General features: G+C 40.5%; 3 protein-coding genes across 4 annotated transcripts; 1 reads left to right on the top strand and 2 right to left on the bottom strand.

Annotated features, from left to right (window-relative positions):
- Nucleotides 1–4,291: 4,291 nt before the first annotated feature.
- On the top strand, nucleotides 4,292–13,936 carry rnf44 (ring finger protein 44). 2 transcript variants are annotated; one of them, XM_086084103.1, is made up of 10 exons: nucleotides 4,292–4,440; nucleotides 4,718–4,940; nucleotides 5,142–5,261; nucleotides 6,669–6,842; nucleotides 6,926–7,087; nucleotides 7,777–7,892; nucleotides 8,042–8,129; nucleotides 8,440–8,561; nucleotides 9,908–10,007; nucleotides 10,091–13,936. In XM_086084103.1, exons 1-10 carry the CDS (start codon nucleotides 4,334–4,336, stop codon nucleotides 10,151–10,153), a joined length of 1,275 nt encoding a protein of 424 aa, XP_085940229.1. In that variant the 5' UTR covers nucleotides 4,292–4,333; the 3' UTR covers nucleotides 10,154–13,936. The 2 variants fall into 2 exon arrangements, with proteins under 2 accessions (XP_085940229.1, XP_085940228.1); XM_086084102.1 differs by having other exon boundaries at nucleotides 5,142–5,309.
- Nucleotides 13,937–13,977: 41 nt separating this feature from the next.
- faf2 (Fas associated factor family member 2) lies at nucleotides 13,978–18,698 on the bottom strand. The gene is made up of 11 exons (XM_086084101.1): nucleotides 18,600–18,698; nucleotides 17,868–17,936; nucleotides 17,416–17,550; nucleotides 17,242–17,318; nucleotides 17,021–17,159; nucleotides 16,818–16,903; nucleotides 16,599–16,690; nucleotides 16,119–16,296; nucleotides 15,448–15,619; nucleotides 15,220–15,363; nucleotides 13,978–14,988 (listed from the first exon to the last, which is right to left on the bottom strand). Exons 1-11 carry the CDS (start codon nucleotides 18,660–18,662, stop codon nucleotides 14,806–14,808), a joined length of 1,338 nt encoding a protein of 445 aa, XP_085940227.1. The 5' UTR covers nucleotides 18,663–18,698; the 3' UTR covers nucleotides 13,978–14,805.
- A 752-nt stretch (nucleotides 18,699–19,450) lies between these two features.
- pin4 (protein (peptidylprolyl cis/trans isomerase) NIMA-interacting, 4 (parvulin)) lies at nucleotides 19,451–20,720 on the bottom strand. The gene is made up of 4 exons (XM_086085153.1): nucleotides 20,632–20,720; nucleotides 20,355–20,425; nucleotides 20,152–20,271; nucleotides 19,451–19,746 (listed from the first exon to the last, which is right to left on the bottom strand). The coding sequence occupies exons 1-4, from the start codon at nucleotides 20,666–20,668 to the stop codon at nucleotides 19,588–19,590; spliced, it is 387 nt and encodes a 128-aa protein (XP_085941279.1). The 5' UTR covers nucleotides 20,669–20,720; the 3' UTR covers nucleotides 19,451–19,587.
- Nucleotides 20,721–21,421: the final 701 nt, after the last annotated feature.

Raw genomic sequence — 21,421 nt, 5'->3', positions numbered from 1 at the left:
GAAGTGTGATCCAAGATGTCAAGGAAGCACAAACACATGGCAATATTAGTTCATGTGGAATCAGTAAAATCTCTCACCGCAGGCAATTTCTACTGCTAACCCACCATTGTCTTAAATATGGCAATATTTAATTTTATTTGAAGTGGACATATAGAAAAATGCTTGTTTCCCCAAATACTGTAGTGCCCTGTGATATAAGGCAAAATGCCATTTTTGTTAAATTATTATCTTGTTAGTTATAGGCCTATCAAATCAACACCAAAGGTGAACGTAAAAAACAAATACTTCATTTATAAGTTATTTTCTCCCATGCAGACATAGTGCAACAAAGGGTTAATTGACGTATAGGGAAATTTTCACCCTGTAGGGACACCAGCCCTAAGTTGCATAAATACCCTAGTAATTAAAGGTGATCAAGCAATTGGAGTAAGATCAATTCATAAATTAAGGTGGTGATCTAAAAAAAAAAAGAAGCTAATTTGGGAAATCTACACAAAATAAACAGGAGAGTAAAACGAAATAAGCAATTTATAAACATTTGATTATTTATTTTACCAGTGCTTACATTTATTTTCGAATAAGTCTCTATTTATCGACTAATATAATTCTATCTTTAATTAGTTTAAAGCATGCCGAGTTCTGCAGACGTTCAGTTAAGGAAGTGCAGGAGGATCACAACGGTGGGCTGGACTACGACTTTCAAAACCAGAAAATGGCGTGTGCAGAATGAACACGGCTCGCTGCAAAGACATAAAGTCACATTGTGTGCACACACGCCGAGCTCTTACGAGATGTCTGACAGGATTTTTATTTTATAGCCCGTTTTATTTCACCGCACTGGTGAAAATCGCGGAAAGTTCCACGCGGGGACATCTAACCAACAGGAAAACGCTTGACTGACGAGATGTGAACATTGCAAGGGAAATAACCAGCGATTGGATGTTTGCACATTAACAATCAGGTAATGTCCAGGCGAGATACCGCGGATAGATTGCTAGAAATGTTGTTGAGACTGGAAATGAAGACGTGTTGTTATTATGGCGCTCATTAGGCTCAACCTCCCACAGCCCCTCTTTGTTTTGCTGCTGCTGGGTGCGATGTTGTAATGTTTACATCGAGCAAAAGAGGCTGTCTTCGGTGAGCTCTACGTGGTTTGAAGTTTACTTGGATCCGATGATGGAATATGCTCTAAAGATTTGCAGTGAGGGTGTATATTAACTGTAAACACACAAAATGGGCCTGACAACGAGGCCTATAGCGATGATTGTTAAGATTGTTTTGGGCAATCCACTTTTGCCGGTGTGCAACATGTATAGCTGTGTATAAGAGCGGAAATAGAAGCTGGTTGTTGTCTTGGTCGTGCAAGTGCAAAATTACATAACCGACTGGATAGTCCTCATAGGACACCGTGGCCACTCACGTAAACCGATTGGACCCATGCAGTAACAATTTAAAATACTGTAGAATTAGAAAGAAAGGGCTGAAAACCTGTATGATTAATATTTTTACGCACATTGTAGTAGCAACCATGTAGCTTCGAAGTGTCTTCAAACTGTGCAAATCATGTTGCGTTTGCTAGCTAGATTACAGTTAGTTTCACTCTAGCTAATGTAACTGTTCTGAAAGTGTGTACAGTACTTGAACAACGTAACGTAGGCTCACTTCATCCACACGTCGATTGAACAAACATGCGCACACAAACAACACGTTTCTAGGTGAGCCACTTGTTTATCGCGGGCATCTTTTGTTTCAATGTAGGAAAACAAACGTTTGTTGGTACGTTGCAGCATATCGTTGTCTGGACGTCTGCTGTCTGTGTTTGCAGCTCTCTGATTGGCCAATACAAAGCGGGGGCGTGGCTTCGCCATAACAATGCAGTGTAGGGAACGTGCACGCGGCAAGCGGGATTTTCTTTCTTCGTTAGTTCGTTTATGAAAGAACGTCTTGCGTTTATTTTAACGTCATTCATGCTGTTTGGGGTACGTTACCAGTAACGGGTGAATTTTTTTTTTTTTAGGGATTCTGGGGAGTCTTAGCCCCTCGGCAGCAAACGGAAAGCGTCTGATAGCCGTCTAGTGTTAGCAAGCAGGACCGTCGGCCACTTTTGGGGATATATATGTCGAAGCAAACCGTTGTGGACTGACTTCGAGGGACAGTGTGCTATCGAGGGACTTAAGTCGTTCGGAGGCTGTCAGACTCAACGATACGTGGATGGGAGACTGCATTTTGCAAGCTGGAACACCTGCCATCTCCCCTTCTCACTGAGCAAACAAACTAGCCACGACAGTAAGCGCTCAAGCTACACCAACTCGTTTTATGATTTTGCTCCGTCCATGCCATGTGGGTGTGCAACTCTTATTTTGAGAGCCTTGTTTTTGTTTTTAGCACAGATGTCCCGAGGTTACGCGTCTGCTTGCCGACTGTCCTTGCAACTAGCCCGTTGGACAAAGCGTTAGCATAGCTTTGCTAACGTAGCTAGCTCATCTCTCCTTCAACAGGGGACGTTGACTTGTCCCGGCAGATAGGAGCTCTCAGCTGCCACCGAGGTCCTGCCTCCAGGACAGCGGGTTCGTGTGTGCACAGCTTTGTACGATACTCGGAAAAGGCGGCGCAAAAGTAAAGTGGAGTGAAACGGAAGAGAAACGAGCGCCGCTACAGCTTTTGTTGTTGCTTTGTCTGGTGAGCACATGGCTTCCATGTTTTTGTTCAGCCATGTAACAGCGACCCCTATTTAAGCACACAGGACGGACGTTGTTTTTAAATTACTACAATATAATGCACACCAATTGATGAATATAGTACTGCTGATTTTTACAATTAAGAAATTTAATTTGCCTCAGTTTGTGCTCTTTCATTTGTAATATGTTATGTTTAATTCGCCACCTGTAGAACCAGCAATATTGCCATTTGAAGATGAAAAGTGTGAACCGTGAGTAATAGATGCAGACAAGGCTGTCGTCTCTTTCACAGTTATAAAATTCAGAATTTGAATCTCAATTTAGATTTTCCTTGTGTGGCGTTTGTATTCTCCCCAGATTTCCTACAGTTCACTTATGATGGCTCAGTTATAGCTTGTGGTTGGAGACAGCTTCTGACCCCTCCAAGTTGTTGTTAAGCACAGCCGCACCACATTTTAGGGATGTCAGTAAACCACTGTGGTTGAAATGTTCATGAATTTTGCTCCATTGAGAGTCCTCCCGTAGCTGGACTGTGAAGCAAGTTAATGAGCACCAGTAGTAAAAGGAGACCAATAAATGAACGAATAGCCCCTAATCTTCAAAGTGCTTTGATTCTGTAAGTGCACATCAGTGACGTGATTACAACCAGCACAAGGATGAGACCTTACATGATGCCAATCAGGCTGTAATGGTCAGAGTGGAGGTTTTATTTTATTATGAATGATTGTGAAACCAAGCACACCATTGTTTATTTCAGGCATTGGTTTTCTCCTGAGAACGTACACATTAAGCTAATAGAAGACACTAAATTGTCTTGATTATGTATATGTGCCCTGTGATTGGCTGGTGACTCTGCCTCTCGCCTAAAGTCATCTGGATAGGCTGCTAGCCTATCTTGACCCAAATGATGACAAGCGCTATTGAAAATGGATGGGTAAACAGCCACAACATGGTGTTTCACGTGCACAATGGGGCAGAATCCACCACTGCATCAAAAAGCCTGCTCTTGCTGGATTGAAATTGTTTATATTGGGGAGATGCTAGCTCATCTATGAGGATGTGGCCTATAGTGCTAGAGGGGCATGGTTTAAGTCTGGTAGCGTAGCGTAACGTAAAAGTCATTGCTTCCTGGCTAATGTGATTTGGTTCTATATATCGTGTACAACACTTTTAAGTTAAATTACGCTGCGTAAAGGTGAACTTGTGGCGTTTGCTATTGATGATAAGCCGCAGATTTGTTGTGGAAAACCAATTACAAAAAAAACCACACACAAAACCTGGACGTGACATTAACAAAATACCAGAGCCCTCACTAGCCCTCTTTGTCCCGGTGAACAGATGTCTAAAATTATGAACTAGTAGAATCTATGCCAAAGTTTAACCTGAGGCAATTATTGGGAATGATACTATAGCATGTTGTAATTCGCAGCCCAGTCATACTTGCAAGACCTCTAGTTCAACAATTGCTTTTTATTCCCCCCCCCCCCCCAATCTTACGGGCTACGGGTTAGTCATGTGCTTTTTTGTATGAGTTAATAAAAAAAAAAAAAATTTTTTTTTTTTCAGGGTTAAGACAATCGGAGGCAACATCCAAGTGCCTCCTCCACTGTGTAGTTTCCTTTCCCAGAGAGTGACTCGTCTGCACGACGTCACCAATGCGACCATGGGAAGTAGCAGTAAATAGGCTGCCCCCAACAGCCCCCTTGAACCCGAGGAGGTTCCTTGGAGAGCCCTGTAACGCCCCTGTGCATCTCAGGAGAAGGTACAGTTAAATACAATATTTGGGCGTTTTTTTATTTTTTTTTCATCATTTCATGTGAAATCAAACTGTACCGTGTTTCGGTGCATAGATGGATCCATGCAAGTTTTGACTGTTTGAACACGTAAATGTTTATAATTTCCATTATGGTTGTGTTTACCCCTTTAACTTATGGACAGATTTATATTGAGTTTGCATGTGGTCATAAAGCCAACCCTACTGTACATAGAATAGAATCATTGGTGTGATATCTTGTATCTTTTTTTTCCTGGTCTTCTAGCCCACCGGTGAGGCGCCAGTGGGGGCTACGAGACAGGCCTGTGCTGCACACTTCCCTGGTCCAGGATGAGAATCTCCATCATCTGCTTTTCACCCAGCATCACCAACAGGTTCCTTTAGATGAATCCAGACAATACAGCCACACCAGCACAGCGCCACGCATGCTTCATCCTGCGGCCCACCTGCCCCAGCAGAACCCCATCATGGTGGATCTACACGAGCAGGTAGCACATCAGGAAGTACTTGATGCTCAAGATAGCGAGTTAAATAAAAATAATAATAATTCTTGCCAACATAAGTCATGTTCATATTGTTCTCCAGTATATTTGAGGTGCCTTCCATTTTTTGAAGTGGACTGCAAAAGTGGGGGTTAGACAGAGGCCACGATTTATTCTACCATTAATCTCTATCCACTTCTATTTCAGATGCCCCAGGGATCTGTTCCAATATCTTACACTGTTACAACGGTGACGACCCATGGATTTCCCATCCACACTGGGCAGCCTTTACCAGGGTGCAACACTCAGCAGCTCCCAGCATGCTCGGTAATGTTCAGCGGACAGCTCTCTCTGCTCTGCTGCCTTCCTCCTCCTGTGAGTTTGAAAGGGGAAAGCCCAAATGTCAGTGGCTTTCATGTAGCACACGATAGCAACCGTGCAGTCTGTCCTGTGCAGAATTTCCTGATAAGCTACAAATGTGTCTTGTGAAATAGCAAAATTAGCGGCATGAGTTTGTTGTCGGTGAAAATATGTCAACTTAAGCTGTGTTTGGTGTTGCCTGAACATGCCTGGCGTTGTGGCAACAGTGTCAGTGCCGTGTGATTTTATGTAATATGTCACTTCATGGGTGTTTATCACATGCTTTTCAACAGGGTTGTGCGATGTGTCAAACCTGTGCAAATTGAAAGAATTGGCGTGTGAGAATCGGATGCCCCAAATTGTGAATCCACCCTCAACATTTTTTGTGTGTAATTTTAAGGCGTACAGTTGCTTAGGTTATGTTCACACACACACACAACTCTTTCAAAAATATATTTTCACCACTCTTTGATTAAAAAAGAAAAAGTTAATATTTACACATATTACTGGCAATAAAATCGTTCTATCTGAGGATTTACTGGCTCGAACGTGCATGTCACAGCAACAGGTGGCACTATCTAATGGCCTGTATTTCCATGAAAGAAGTTTTAATGATTTCAAATCTGCTGTCATTATACTTTATTATTTAAGCCTATAAGAGAATATTACTTCTGTGTAGTTACTTTTTGCTGTTAAAAAAAACTCTTAACAGAATATTTAATATTTGACATTTTCTGGGCTTGATATCTTGTTAAAGCCGATCCATTCAATTTTAGCCAATCAGAAACCTGACAAAAGTCATTTCCTGGTGCAAAATGGGTAAACCAAATGCAAATTCTCTTATTAAAATAAAGTGGTGTATTATCTATTAATGGGGATGTTCGATACCACTTTTAGACCATTACCATTATGAGTGCTCCACTTTTTAGTGGTCACCGACCTTTTACCTTTTGATAAATATTATTTTCCCCAAGACAATGACAGATAATTCTAAAGAAAAACCTTCATATGACCAAATGGCATTTTCCTTAAAATCGCCTATTCATTAATATTTTTTCTCGAGGAGGAGTTGTGGCATAGAGTGGATGCAGCTCATCATCCCCATAAATGACTACATGTTGTTCTTCTTCCCACATCAAGCTCAAATTCTGATCAGTTAATTGATGAATCACCTGTTGTGCCAATCCCTAGTTTCAGTAAGATGAAGTCAGCAAATTATAGCCTACGAATGTCATGGCTTAACATGTGTCCCATCGCCCAGCCCTACCTAAAACATGTTTTCAGCAGAATTGTTAGGCCAAGTGGTCACAAATCATGTGCGAGAGGAATGTTGCATAAAAATGGTTCTCTTTGTGTGCTTTTGTCCCCTCTCAGCTCATACAGGCATGCACCATGCAGCATATGCCGGTGTCTTACCAAGCCTTCCCACCCCTGATCTCCAGCGAACATTTTGTATTGCACCCAAGCCCATCCGTACCCCCCCACCAGCCGCCGCACCTTACTCCTCTGAGCCAGTTTGTCCCTTTACAGCCTCAGCACCCACGCATGGTGAGTAGTCCGCAGCCACCAGCGCCAACTGTGCGGTCGCTGTTTGCTACTTACACCATTTGTATTTATCACCCCTATGTCAGCCTCTACAGAGGGTAGAGAATGAAGTTGACCTAAGAGGGGACCAGCACCCATTAGGATCCTTCTCCTACCCTCCGTCACATCACCCACCAGCGCTGCCTCCTTCTCTGCCCATACAGTATCTTCCTCAAGAGCCTCTGCATCAGGAGCTTCCCTTCGGAGTGGTAAGACACTAGTATTTTTACTAGGGGTGTCCACATTTTAGTGTGTTAATTTAAAGTTTCTTTAATGCCACACATTTTTTTAACGCCACATTAATGACCGGCCCTTACTTGGATAGCCTGTACTGGGGGAATTTCAGTCTCGACACAGCCACATCAAAATTAAGTAATAATAAATTGAATAATAATGCATATATTTGTGGGGTCAAGTTGTATTTTACAATTTTTAAAATGTGCAGAATTTCACAACTTTTAACTGTTAAAGATTAGATAGCTCTTAATATGAAAAGAAAAATGCACAGAGCTGTCACCGTTTTACAAATGCAATTATGCCATCTAGTGGCAGAAAAATGACCAACACAAATCAATATACTCGTTTTTAACAGTACAGTACATCTTTTTAATTGTTACTAAATTTTATGAATTATTATGAAATGACTGTATCAATGACTAAAAGATGCAGCCATTATTAGTTTAACATTTTTTTCCACTTTCATGTTAACAAGAGTATAAAACTTGGGGGGGGTATACATTTAGAACAGACGTAAAATTTGCGATTAATCGTGAGTTAACTATTGAAGTCATATAATTAATTACGATTCAAAATTTGAATCGCCTGACACCCCTCATTTTTACACAGCTTCTGTTTGTGTGTTCACAATCTACATTATAGTATATGTTTGTCCCACCAGCCATATCCCCACATGCTGCCCCGGCGACCAAGTGGGCAGAGATACCGGCTGCAGCAGCCCCTCCCTCTCCCCCCGCCGCCTCCATCCTACTACCCAGGCTTCCTGCCTTACTTCCTGTAAGTGTACTGTGGGCCATGTTTATTTCTTAAGAGCATCAACTCTTAGTTACCAGTGCACACAGATGACATTTTACAGCTGCGTGTGTCAGTGGCGAATGCTTTTACAAGGATTGCATTTGAATGTTTTTTTGCCTTGGTTTATGCAGGTCAATGCTTCCTGTGCCTCCAACCGCAGTGGGCCCAGCCATCAGTCTCGACCTTGATGTGGATGATGTGGAAATGGAGAACTATGAGGCTAGTTGATGCCTTGGCTTACGTTTTATATGAAGATATTAGAACACATGATTACATAACAGTAGTTCCAACACCCCATGCAATGATAATACACAACAATAACATGATAATGAGGAGCATACAGTATGTTATTCATGTACATCTGGACTGACTGCATAGAGAAGAATATGCCTCTCCTATTTGTTTTTCTCGAATAGGCAGCCATAAAGACAATCAAAGCAATTTACTCACAGAAGCAGCACTTCATTAAGTACACTTTCAGAACCCCGCACTAATACACAAGCCATTAAACGGTGGATTTTCCCTGCAGGCTTTACTGAATCTGGCCGAGAGGCTGGGTGAAGCGAAACCTCGTGGACTCACCAAGGCCGACATTGAGCAACTTCCATCCTACAGGTTCAGCTCAGAGAATCATCTGTCTGAGCAAACGCTGTAAGACTTCTCTTTGCCTTTATCATGTTTTTCGGTGTGCTGTACTCGAGCGATTATCTCATTGTGTCATGCGATGTGTTTTGATACTACATTTAGCAATATTAGGTTGTCATTGGAATTGTTGGTTGCATAGAATATCTGAGCCAATTTTGGCCGACTATATTCAGTGTACTAAATTACTGTGGATTTTGGCAACATGAGTCTGAGAGGTTGAGCTCATGTAGAATGTGTATTTTTAAACTCTTCTCGCCGGTGTAGAAACTTTTGGAGGAAACACCTGTTTACCGCTTTTGCCATGTACAGTCAAGCTCAAAACAATAGATGTTTGTTTAAAAAAGAAGATAGAAAGAGTGAAGGTCAAACCATTTTTACCCTCTTGTGGATTTGTTATGAAACAGTTGTAAACATGTGGACCAGATCAATAAATGAGAATGAGGAGTAAATAAGGAAGCATGTGACACATTAAGAAGAAGAAAAAGGGAACAGGCAAAGAAATGCTAACCCCTAAGCCAGGGGTTTGCAACCTTTACTGACGAGAGACATTTTAGGCCAAATAAATAACACATGGGAAAAAAATATGCCTGGAGCCGCAAAGCATTTGTAGATTGTGATGAAGGTAACAGCGTGTTAGTGTTAGTCTAATGTACTGAGAGCCAAAGAGCTTATTAGAGCTGCACTATTACACAGAATTGCGACAGCAGCATCCAATACGAAGATATTCATTTTCTTATACCTTTCCTCTTCCTTTTTTGGATTTTTTTTCTTACTTTGTTTTTCATATATTTTTAGACTTTTATGCCTTTCTATCAAATTTCTGACATTTTTGGCAATTTTATGGGCTTTTTTTTAAATTCCCGACATTTTTGCTATAAATTTTCTGACATTTTTTGGGGGGGCAATTTTGTGGATATTTTATGCAAATCTTTGGGATTGTTTTGTTTTTGTGCATTTTATGGTTACTTCTTGAACATTTTCTTTGCTGCCTTTTTAATGTATTTCTCTGGACATTTTTGGCAATTTCGTGGACATATTATGGCAATTTTCTACATTTTCTCTTCCTTTTTGGAAATTTTTAGGTGATTTCATAGGTTTTTCTGACAACCTAAAGATTTGGATGAAATTTTTTTAACATTTAATTATTAATTTTTATCTAAATCATTATTCATTTGAAGAATATTTTATCTAAAAAAGTATGTAAAAATAAATATATATATTGTACTAAGCTAACGTGAAATGGAGAGTAACGAGACACCAGAATGTCTTGCTTGGGTAGCCAACGTATATACATCTATTTTATTTTTTACATAAACTATGTATTTACATGCTGTTTTTGTTTTTGTCCTCAGGTGTGTTGTGTGCTTTAGTGACTTTGAGTGTAGGCAGCTACTTCGGGTATTACCCTGCAACCACGAATTCCACGCCAAATGTGTGGACAAATGGTTAAAGGTAAGATGACATCGTCGGCGCGCCGTCAATTCTGTCTTGCGATTGGCGCGTTCGTATGTGACCTCCCTCCGCTTGACTTCCAGACCAATCGCACTTGTCCCATCTGCCGAGCCGACGCGTCGGACGTGCACCGGGAGGCGGAGTGAGCGCCCGAGAGGAAAAAGTTTCACCCACGCCAGAGTTAGTCGTAAAGCTGTGGACACTCGCCACTAACTAACCACAGCTAACAACCCACTTCCTAAATAATAAGCAATCCGGGATGGTTCTCGGAGCCCCCAGTACCTCTGCTGTGCTTCATTTGTCCCGAGTCTTCTTGTGAAAAAAAAAAGAAAGAAAAAAGGGCGGAGCGCTAGGATCACCAGCTGGTCCTTTTTCTGGCCTCCCCACTTCCTTGTTGCAGATTCCAAAGAGTTTCCCCACCCGTGCGCATTATTTGCTGCTTTTGTTTACAGGGTTGCATTAATTGAGTTAAGCGGGATTCGTTGAGGATGGAAGGCTGGACGCGATGAAAGACTTTTAATAGAAACGCGTGGAGAAAGAGGCACCATAGTTGCATGTTAATGTTGGCAAAAAGGAGTTCTTCATATATATATGTTCTGCAATACTCAATTGATCATTTAGCCCACCTTGTGTTCCGCCTGAGCTTTTCGACTGCAAGTGATGCACGTCTGCCACACGACCTTCTCTGGAACACGTGTTTCCAAAAAGATGTCTTGGATTCACGGACCGGATCATTTCAAGGTCATCTAGCATAACTGCACAAGTGCTATATGGCTAGCCTCAGCGTGCGCGTGCGCGTTTATCCTGTTCACAGAGCCAATGTATTGCGTAACCACTGAATACAGGGCGGCATGCTCGGATTTGCATGTACTGTTGATTCCGACTAGCAATATTTAAACCAAGCATTACCACCAAAATAAGTCAACTTGAGAAAAAAAAAAGCATACTAAAAAAACAGGCTTGCTTATGTGGGAAGACGAGCATTACGGCGCGCTGATGTCCGTGCGGACAGCAATATGTTGCAAAGGGGCGACTTTTGAATGGACTTTTTCATCTTCCAGTTTGAGGAAGATGTGGCCGTCAATGTTTGTTTGTTTGTTTGAGCCAAATCCAATATATAGATATCGCCTACTTTTTCCAGATGTTAGACCTGCCTTCTTATATGACCTTGACAAGCACAAACCGATTACTAATCCTGACAAATACTGTGTCATTTTCACCGTTTCTAAGAGGTTTTATTTATTGCTTTGTAATCTTTTGGAGAAAATGCGTTGAAGGAATGCGCCGGGAGTATTAGCGACGTTTGTGTTTATCTTCTGGTGTTGTGGTCATCGGCTTAAATGGGAAATCAACTTGACAAATTTCTTGACAATATGTTCTATGCAACCCCTGTAGTCAAAATATGATATTGTGAATAATATTGCGTTTGTGGAATATGAATTAAGGAGCAAACGCCACCTGTTTTTAATCAGGGGCAGCCATTTTGCGTCTTGCTGTCAACTGAAAATGACATCACAGTTGCTCAGGGCTGAAGTAAGAACCAATCAGCTTGCAAATAGTCACATGGTTAAACTCGGAAAACAGCTGAGCCGTGATTGGTTGTTACTTGAGTCCAGAGCAACTGTGATGTCATTTTCAGTCGACGGCAAAATGGCCGCCGCCTGCTGCTTCATTCATACTCCACAAACAAAATACTAATCAAAATGGCTTGTTGAGACTGGTAGGGGCTCGTACAACATTTTATTATAAAGAACATTTTTAGGCTGATTTTCTCTTTCACTTGTTCACTGCCAGCCCACTAAAAATGGATCTCTGACGTCTATAGTCGTCATTGGCAGTGAACGAGTCTGATTGGTGGTATAAAAAAAATAAATAAGTGTATGTATAACTTGCGTGTGAATGCTTTTAGATTTGAAGACAGAAGAATGTCGTAGAAGTCACTGGAAACACTGTTGGACTTCTACTTTACTGCTTGTGTTGAGACTTATGAAAAAAAAATAGTAAGCACTAACAGGTGGTTGTAAGCGTTGCTTTTACGTGTAAAGGGATCTTGCCTTTTTCTTTACTTCAGTGTCTTAAGTGAATGTGAGTCTTTGACGTGTGTGCCATCTTTAAAAGAAAAAAAAACGAAGCCATTTAATGAGTTCTACCCACAGCTTTGAGAATTAATCTACGTGTACATACATATCTATTCGCAGGCTATACTGTATTGTATGTAAAAAAAAATAATAATTAAAAAAATAAAAACTCAGGGCCACTCGGTATATGAGGATACGGGACAAGAAGAGTCTGTGTCAAATGGGAAGGATGCCATGAAACGGAGCTATCGGAATTTATCTTTTCGGTCATTTTCCTCTGACCACGAATAATTTAATGTAAGCGGTTATTATATCCTCTTCTGTCTGAAATAGTACACCGTTTAAAGACCAGGCATGTTTTCAAAAGAAAAGAGAAGAAAAAAAAGGCAACATACAGAAGTCATTTTACAAACCAGTTTGACTATTTGCTGTGGTCCAACTTTTCAATGTGCGCACACTCCTACCTAATCACTCCAGAAGGTGTTTGCATGCTTAAGAAAAAAAAATAAAAAAATGAGCAAGCGCGTGAAGGATAGCTTCCGATCTGCCGGGGACCTATTTAACGGTGCACAACATGCATGCTTGTCATCCAGTTCCAACTTCTGGAGGTTCGGATCGTATCGCTCAGCTGATAACTGCCATGCATTGTACTGCACATATTTCTAATACAACTGAATGACTACAAGATTTTATCGCGCTAACTTCATTTTGTTGGGGGGCGGGGGGCGCTGCGCCATCAATACTTAACATGCGTTGTGTTGCTGTTCTTGCCCTGATGACTGAAAACAACCTGCTCTGAGACTACTGTAGTTTGATCAAAAAGCCATAGTGACAAGGTGCTAGATGTTCCGCTTTTAGCTACAAGGACTCACTCGCGTGAATGCAATAGTTTTGTCATGGATCTTCTCATGTATTCTTAAAAGCATGTTATACTAATACCCCAGTGGAAATCATAATTATAGTTTAAGGGTTTAAAAAAAAAAATTATCTTAAGTGTTGTCATACATATTCCAGTGTAGTACTGTAACTGCCTCTCAGGCACTTGCTCTCAGTGTATCAATATCTTAAAATGTATTGTTCACATGTACTTCATGTTGATATTAGCGCTTATTTTTTGGGAGTATTCAATTTGCATTATCCAGCTACCCCGCTAATTAAAAATTGATTTAAAAAAAGAAAAATCTCCCACTGAAGCCGTTTATGATTAAGACAACACAGAATAGAGTCTTGTAGTCTTGCTGTTAAGTTTCTTCAATAATCTCACAGCTTGTCTGGTGCAAAAAAAAAAAAAAAGTGTTCCAATAAGCAGCTAAAAATTGTTTGGATTTGTGATTGATTGCTTTGTAGATGCCATTTATGGTTTACCAATGTTTTTTTGTTTTTTTTTGCTGTGGTGGGGTCGCGGTTTACTGTTCTTACCCTCCCCGGTCGTTAAAGGGGTCCTCAGCCCACCCACCAACAGAGCCAGGGGCACGTGTTGTGTGTTAGGCAGATATATTTTGCTTTGGTACTTGCACATTTACAGTTACCTCATTTTTCCATGTTTGTATTACGGGGGGTGGGAGGATGGAAACTAATATATATATATTTACACACATATATATATTACATAGAGGAAATGGTTTGTTAAATTTTTCATTCCATTGGAATCATTGTTTGTAGCATTTAACACGAACTAGTTAGTGTATTATATGCATCTGTATACTGTTTGAACTTTTTAAGATTTGTACTTTTTTTAAATGAAAGTTGCTAGTTATGCTTTACCAAGTAGTGCAATCATATTTTTTTTTTCAATTGTTGTGGCTGATTGGAGAGGGTTGTTCACTAATAAATGTATTACGTATACCAATATGACGCTTGTCTCATTTCAAGCTGTGATGCAACCACAAATGTTCAATAAACCCACATTTATTTATTTTTTATTTAATTTATAGTTGGGGAAATGACATCTTTACAAGAGCGTATTTGGATGGTACAAGCAAAATGTTGGTGAGTGATGGCAGAGCATGCCACATGGGGTGGGGGCGGGTCAGCTGTGGCCCCTTTTGTGATGAACTTCAGTCTGCTTTGCACAGTCAACATGGATCTGGTCTTGACACGTGAATCGGGGGGGATTCCATGTGTATGAACACTTATGTACATGTCACTCATTTAAAACAGGGTTCCCATATTTCCTTTAAGTCTAAATGTGGCTCCGTCTTAAGAGTCAGAGGTTAAAAAAAAATAAAAATTCAAACGAGTGTCCAATCAGCCAAACATTTTTTACAATACTAAAAAACCTGAAAGTCCTTCAAGTGGATCAATAGATACACTAAGGTCATTTTGGTCATGCGTCTGGTTTAGCAAGAGGCTCGGCTACTAAGTGGAGGAATCACCCGCCTCTGCAATGAGTCGTGTGGATGAAGACGAGATGAACGGGCGGCTGATACATATGAGATGAGACCTCTATGGATGGAAAGGGCTCAAGGAAGAACTTCAAGAAATATTTATTTAATAAAATTCAAGACTTTCCAGGCTATTGGGAACCCTGTAAACACAGGTCAACAACGGCTGCCCAAGGGGAGTTTTACATGTTTCCAGATTTTTACTCGATGATCCCATAGTGGCCATTCAACAAAAAAAAAAAAAGGACAATGGGCGAGGGAGGTTGGGTACGGATGGGCATTGGAGAGAAGGTGTTCCCGAGACAGAAGCGGCATGAGGTCTTTTTGTTTTGTTTTTCAATCGTCCGTAAGGTCCTGAACAAAAAGGACCTCGGAACGGCTGAGTCCCGCCTCTTTCAGCGTGGGGGGGTTGGGCTGCTCCTCGGTTGGAAGGCAGGGCAGCACTCGGCGAGGGAAGTTGGTGACGATCTGAAACTTCTCCGGGCTTTGTTTCAATGAGAACAGGAAGTCATAGATTACCTGAGAAATTAAAAGGAGAGCCGTATTGTAAGTGCTACCAAAGAAATTGAGCAATTTTGTAGCTTCAACTTTTTCCCCATGAATGTCAAGTGGTGAATTCAAAAGAAAAAAGTTTTTTTTTTTAAATATATATAATATATATATATATATATATATATATATATATATATATATATATATATATATATATATATATATATATTAAAAAAAAAAAAACTTGTGTGGACTCACTGTAAGCGACTGCCCGAAGAGGAATCGTCTTTCTACGCGCGTGTCATTGGGCAGCTTGAACATTATTTTCACACTTTCTGGATCGTCTGAAAGCGGCTCTGGCGGGAGACATTCCGATTTCCTCTCCTTCTCCTCTTCCAGTGTCTGGCGAAAAAAACGATCACAGCATGACGCCGATTGGTCATTTATCAGACGGGCTAATGAGTAGTGACGCACGGCGAGACTCACTTGTCGTTTCCTCTCCTCAGCCAGCGCGCACTGCCGGACCTTCTCCTCCTCTTGCCTCACTTGCTCCTCCTCCTCTCGCTTCTTTCGGTCCTTCTCCTGGTCGGCGCGGAGGGACGCCTGGTACGCCTCGTCTTGCTGTTGTCTTAGCACCTGGGTTTGACTCCTCTCCTCCCTGAAAACATCAAAACATTCACCCACAGTGAACCCAAGTTATATCGCAGATTTTCAAGCAATCGTTTTTGTTTTTTTATAAATACAATGACTCCTTCCATTGCGGTTTGCGGGTTCACAGTCCCATCTCTCAACTAACATGGATGTAATTCCACTGTCAACCACTAGATGAAGGCACACTAGTTTGACAGCAACAAACTACACAAACAGCCTACACAGCCTAGTTTTTGTTGAAAATTAATGAACGTCATCCTTTGTAATCCTGCTTTTTATGCCTACATAAAGTAACAACTGATCCATTTTATAATGTACAATGGACGTCCAATAACTTGCAGTTCAGTTTTTTTTTTTTATGGTTAAATATTTTTGGGAGTTTTTTTTAAAAAACATTTTATGCCCATTTTTCATGGAAAACGCATAATGAATGTTTCTCAGCGTTTTTTGAAAAAATAAAAAAAAGAGGGGGGGGGGTTAATTTCTTTGTATTGCGATATCAGTACCGTTCAAGGCGCTCGGACATCAGATATGTTTGGTTGGCCTCCATAATGAAGGTGAGTTGACTGATGAAGTCCTCGGGCTGGATGAGACCTTCAAGTCGGCCGACCACTGTCATCTTTCGGTCCTTCAGCATGATCATGGCCAGGAATGGATAAGTGTTCTCACGTAACGCTTGAGAAACTAAATGGGGGGGGGGGGGGAGACAAAAGCATTTATGAGTCCACATTGCTGCTGACTTGTGAAAATCAGGCCTGGCCATTCATTTTCAATGTGCTAGTACCCCAGCGTGTACTTGTAGTTTGTAGTGGTGGTGAACTGCACTTCTTCATACTTCGAAACAGTGTAATAGTTTGAGTAATAAAACCAAAACAAACACTCACACGTATACTTTCCTTAATGCACAAAAAATATATACACTATTATTATTGCTACTGAATGAGGAGTCAAATAGGAACCAATCTTTTTTTCTTTTCTTTTTTTACCTCTGTAGCCCTCAGGCTTGCTTGTCGAGCACGCCCAAAACAGCATTTGGGTATTGACGAAGGTTACCACCTCTTCTGTACATAATGTGGCGCTACAGAGAGTGAACACAGAAGCACCAATGTAACCTTTAAAAACGTTGAATGATTCCAGAGCATCGTCAAGCAGCAGAACGCTAACAAGCACGTGACTAAAACGAGCATCAACGTCAAGACACATACCGGCAAAACTCATCAGTGTCTTGATGATCGTCTCCGTGAAGGTACACTAAAAGGTAGCGCAGCTCCCTTTTGGCATCATTTAACGCCTGTCAACACGTGGAAGTGACACTAAACAAACTGCATTCTACAAATCGGCAGAATTCTGAACCAAAGGCCTGGCTTTTCCATGCACGGGTGAAAATCAAGGAAATCTCTCAACTCACCTGGCTGTACGCTCCCTGGTAAAAAACAGGATGTGAGCGACCGTACTTTTCCTCAAAACTACGAATAAACGAAACAACATCCCCGACGGGGTCTGTAACGCGACCGCGGGGGTCCGGCCTCACGAACCGCAGGGCAAACCTGGAAGACAAAGACGGTGCCCCGCCTGTGACCTTTCCACCAACGCCACAGGCATATGCAATCAAGTCGGCGTTCTTCTTACCTGAATATGTCCAGAAGTGTGTAATACGTAAATCTGAAAGGAAGCATTATCAAGTAATAACTCCATCCTAGTAAGCCCTGAAAAGCAAAGACAATGGAATCAATGAGTGGACAAACACAAATACAAAACGTGATTTTAAAAATGGCAACTCTTATCCGGTTGATGATGACCTACCCTGGGTTGTGGCCTGGACACAATATAACTATATACTCTGTGGTCTGTCGTGTTGACCTGTAATGGTCTAGATGGCGGAGGGTTAAACACACTGGGCACGCCTTCCTCCTCATTGAGCCTGTCTTGTACTGCAGCCTGACAGACAAAAATGAATTAAGGGTAATGCTTTGAGGTCATAGTTTTGGATATGCAGTATTTAAAGTTGTAATTACTAAAACAGACAACTACTGGGGGGAGGGGAAACGAAATAAATAAACCAGACTGTCAATCAACAACAAATGCTTTACTGTTCTTAACGTCTATAAAAGTGGGTCAAGAATGTTCGGCAACCAATCAAACGGTTTTCAGTATGGCCACAACAATTTACACAAACAAACTTGAGCATTATCTTTATAAAGACCAAATGTTTGTGGCTGACACCTAACTATTATATGAACGCTTTGACAGGTTACCTCAATGTTCCAGTTATGCTGTTCTAATGTCCTTCGACATTGATCGATCGATTCCAAGCCAGTAAGATCCTGTCAGAAACAGAATAAATGTGTCAAGTAGACAAGCACAAATGTTACATGACAAACATGCACAACTAACAATAAACACAACAACATGTATAGCATGAAGCAGGAACATATAGGTTAGCTGAGGCGTTGCTAGCTCTAACTGCCCATCAAGGAAACTGCAGGGTGGTACAGTTCGAAGGGTGGGTAAAATGATCGTGTTGGGCCATTTTCATTATAAGGACACAAAAATGTCTTCAAAGACACGTGTCAAAATTTTAGTGACAGCTCAGTCCTGACTGTAGTTAGAAACTAAACTCATCGAAACAAGAAGTCGGCGATGTAGTGACACCAAAGCCAGGATTTAAGCAATCCAAATCCAAAATAATGTTTAGTTAGCACCGGAATATTACGTCGGCGGTGCTGATGAAGACGCAAGCGATCGTCTGCGGTTCAAATCGATACAATCTCGTTTAAAGTCCGCTAACTTGTAAGATATGCAAGCTAATGCTAGCTTGGGCTCTAACGTTAGCTCTGAAGTTGACCAGTATCGAAGTTGACTGTGGGGGAAAAGCTTCAAACACTGACAGTTCGGCCAAACGGTGACAGTTCGCACTCGACGAGGATGCCCCATTGTATGATGCCGCAAACTAACCTGCTTCGGGTCGTGTATTAGACCTCGTTTACCTGAAATTGGAGGAGTTTTTCGGTCTGCGCCTGCGATAATTCTGGCTCCTCTGGCGCCGCCATCTTAGCTCGCCAATCGCCTAGCAAGGCTCAGCAACGTCAAAGCAGGAATTCGCCGAGCTCGGCTGACATCTAGCGGCCTGGATGATGAGACGCTCCCATCAACCAATCAAACTAACGGAAACTCAAGCGTCGGGAATTCAAGTTTTATTCATTTGTTCTTGAATCCAACACAAAACTGAGAAATGTGCCTATTTCCATTATTATATTATATTATAATGCTCGGGTTTGCAATTAATTGGACATTTCATAAAGAGAGAAAATTACATGTCTATGTGAATTTCTATTTTACATTTTCGGATTGACTAGCCAATTATTAAAGTAAATTAAGTTAAAAAACAACAACATTTATTTACTTTATGAATATTTTTACTTCATTCACAATAAATTAACAATTTACAGTATTTAATTTGTTTACCTTTTTTTTTTTTTTTAGGAAAAAATGCTCAACTAACCCAAGTCTATCTCAGATGACTTTAGGATTTCAAGTGGGGTACACCCTGGACTGGCTGACGATCAATCACAGAGTACATATACACAAACAATCATTCACATACATGGAGAAAGACGCTAACTCCTCATAAACAGTTTTACTTCCGGTGTGATACTATGTGGATATTTGTTCGGCTCTGACAATATATATATCCTCAATCGTTTCTTTTACCACCTTTCAACTTTAATATTGTCAAAGGCAGCCTCATACGTTAAATGGGCTCTACTAACTACCCAGTCACTACTTTGAGTTGTGTGAATAAAAATGTAAAAATTAATAAACAAATAACATGGAAGTGTACAAGTAACAGAAATAAATAAATCATTTAATTTCTTTTTTTCCCATTCCAGACATTGCATCAAGGGAATAACTGGAATAACATTCACAATAAAGCACAGTGTAAAATTGAATGTCCCAATTTATTCTTGTGCCTCATTACTTTTTCCCCTCCACCATAATGATGTGATAACCAAATTTGGTCTTGACAGGGGGGTCTGTGTAAACAGGTTTATCCATGGAAGAGATGGCCAAGTTGAAAGCAGCCTCTTGGAAAGGTCCAACCATGGATCCTCGCGTCATCCAACCCAGATCGCCCTGTCCAAAACATTAAACATTAGCCAAAATATTTGAATGATGAATTTAATATAATTTCTTTCCTTTCCAAAACATTTGTAGTTTGTACTATGATTACAGTCAAAAGAAATGAATTGGTACAATACTAGGAGTGTGTGTGTGTATATGGGTGTGTGCAGTCCTCATGTATGTACTTCTCTACACATGTATACTTCTGTGAAGATTTCTGATTGCTGCACTTCTTATTTAACTTTAATTTTATCTCTTTCTATTCTGTTGTTTCTTCCTTACTGTAACTGCAGCTGGACGGAGTCCAGGAAAAAGTTCCCCACGGGGAAAATAAAAGTATATCGTATCGTATCGTAAACTATGAACGAAAGTGAAATTCGTTATAGCAATTAATGCTAGACCAAATGAAGTTCTTACTCCTTGTCTCGCTTTGTCTTCACTGTATTGTGATGCGACTTCGCTGAAACGAACTCCCGCTTTCAATTTCTCCATTGCCTCCATGCATTTCCCATGTTTTTCGCAGAGGATGTGGCGAACCTGTGGAAAAGTTACAAACGAGTAGTTTGGCTTTGAGCTACCCAAGTAGACAGAGAAAATAAATTGAAAATAAAATATCAAACCTTAACAGCAGTGCCCCCTTTTGGTGCCTTTTCCTTCTTATCAGTGTCTGTACTTCCTGATGCACCTCCTCCTGAGCACAATATTGAGAAACAAGGATAATACAAAATATAAATAATAATGTTAATATCGCTGCAATAATAACAAGTACCAAGCAGTCCATGCACTGTACATAACAGTCATTAGATAAACGTAGTAAGCTAACGTCACGATACGAGTTCTGATTTGAGACAATATAACATATTTGACGCAAAAATGCACGAGTAAGAGAACACCAACCTTTAGCACCCTTGCCACCTTTGCCCTTTGGAGGCATTTCAAGTGAATGTTTACTGAAATTACAATTAGGGAGGAAGATGTAAACAGTACTTTCTAGCATATACTCATGCTTCTGTTTGGTTGTAGATGCGCAGTAGACGTGTCGTCTTCTTCTACGGCGAAACGGTTGTTTCATTGAAGCCAGTTTATGTTTATTCCGCCATCTAGTGTACTATACGTTGTTGACATAAGCAAAACGGTTTCTCGACATTTGTATGACAGTTTCTAACCCTCCTAATCTGATCTATAATCCACAAAGGTAAGTAGCATTCACACATATTTTATTATACACAGTTTAACTTTATTATATTTTTCCCACAATTTCATATTTCCTCCCAAAATTTCCCAATTAATTCCTAATGACATACAGACAGACAACATAGCAGATTCAGATCATTCCCATTTGAAATTCGAAATTTTCAGCTCATTCAATTCGCCTTGGGAATGCTTTTCTACATTCACACAATACTCACATAACAAAAGTTTTTCAAAAACATATTGCACATTTTTCCACTAATATTATTCCACACCTAATTTCTTTTTATTACACATTTTTGCCAATGTCATTACACACTTTTCATCTACAAATTGCAAAATTTTCACCAATATCATACCACACCAATAAATATCATTCCATATTATCCCACATGATTACATATTTATTCATTCAAACATTCCAGCATTTCCTAGTTGCTTTTCTTTAACCACATTGTGTTTGTATTTGCTCAACTATCAACTGGTAATAATTACA

The sequence above is a fragment of the Leptonotus elevatus genome, chromosome 9, assembly GCF_054856555.1.
Source record: "Leptonotus elevatus isolate MCC_2025b chromosome 9, RoL_Lele_1.0, whole genome shotgun sequence".
Taxonomy (NCBI): Eukaryota; Metazoa; Chordata; class Actinopteri; order Syngnathiformes; family Syngnathidae; genus Leptonotus; species Leptonotus elevatus.
Note: the sequence above shows the minus strand (reverse complement) of the source record. Positions and strands in the feature narration are given on the sequence as shown.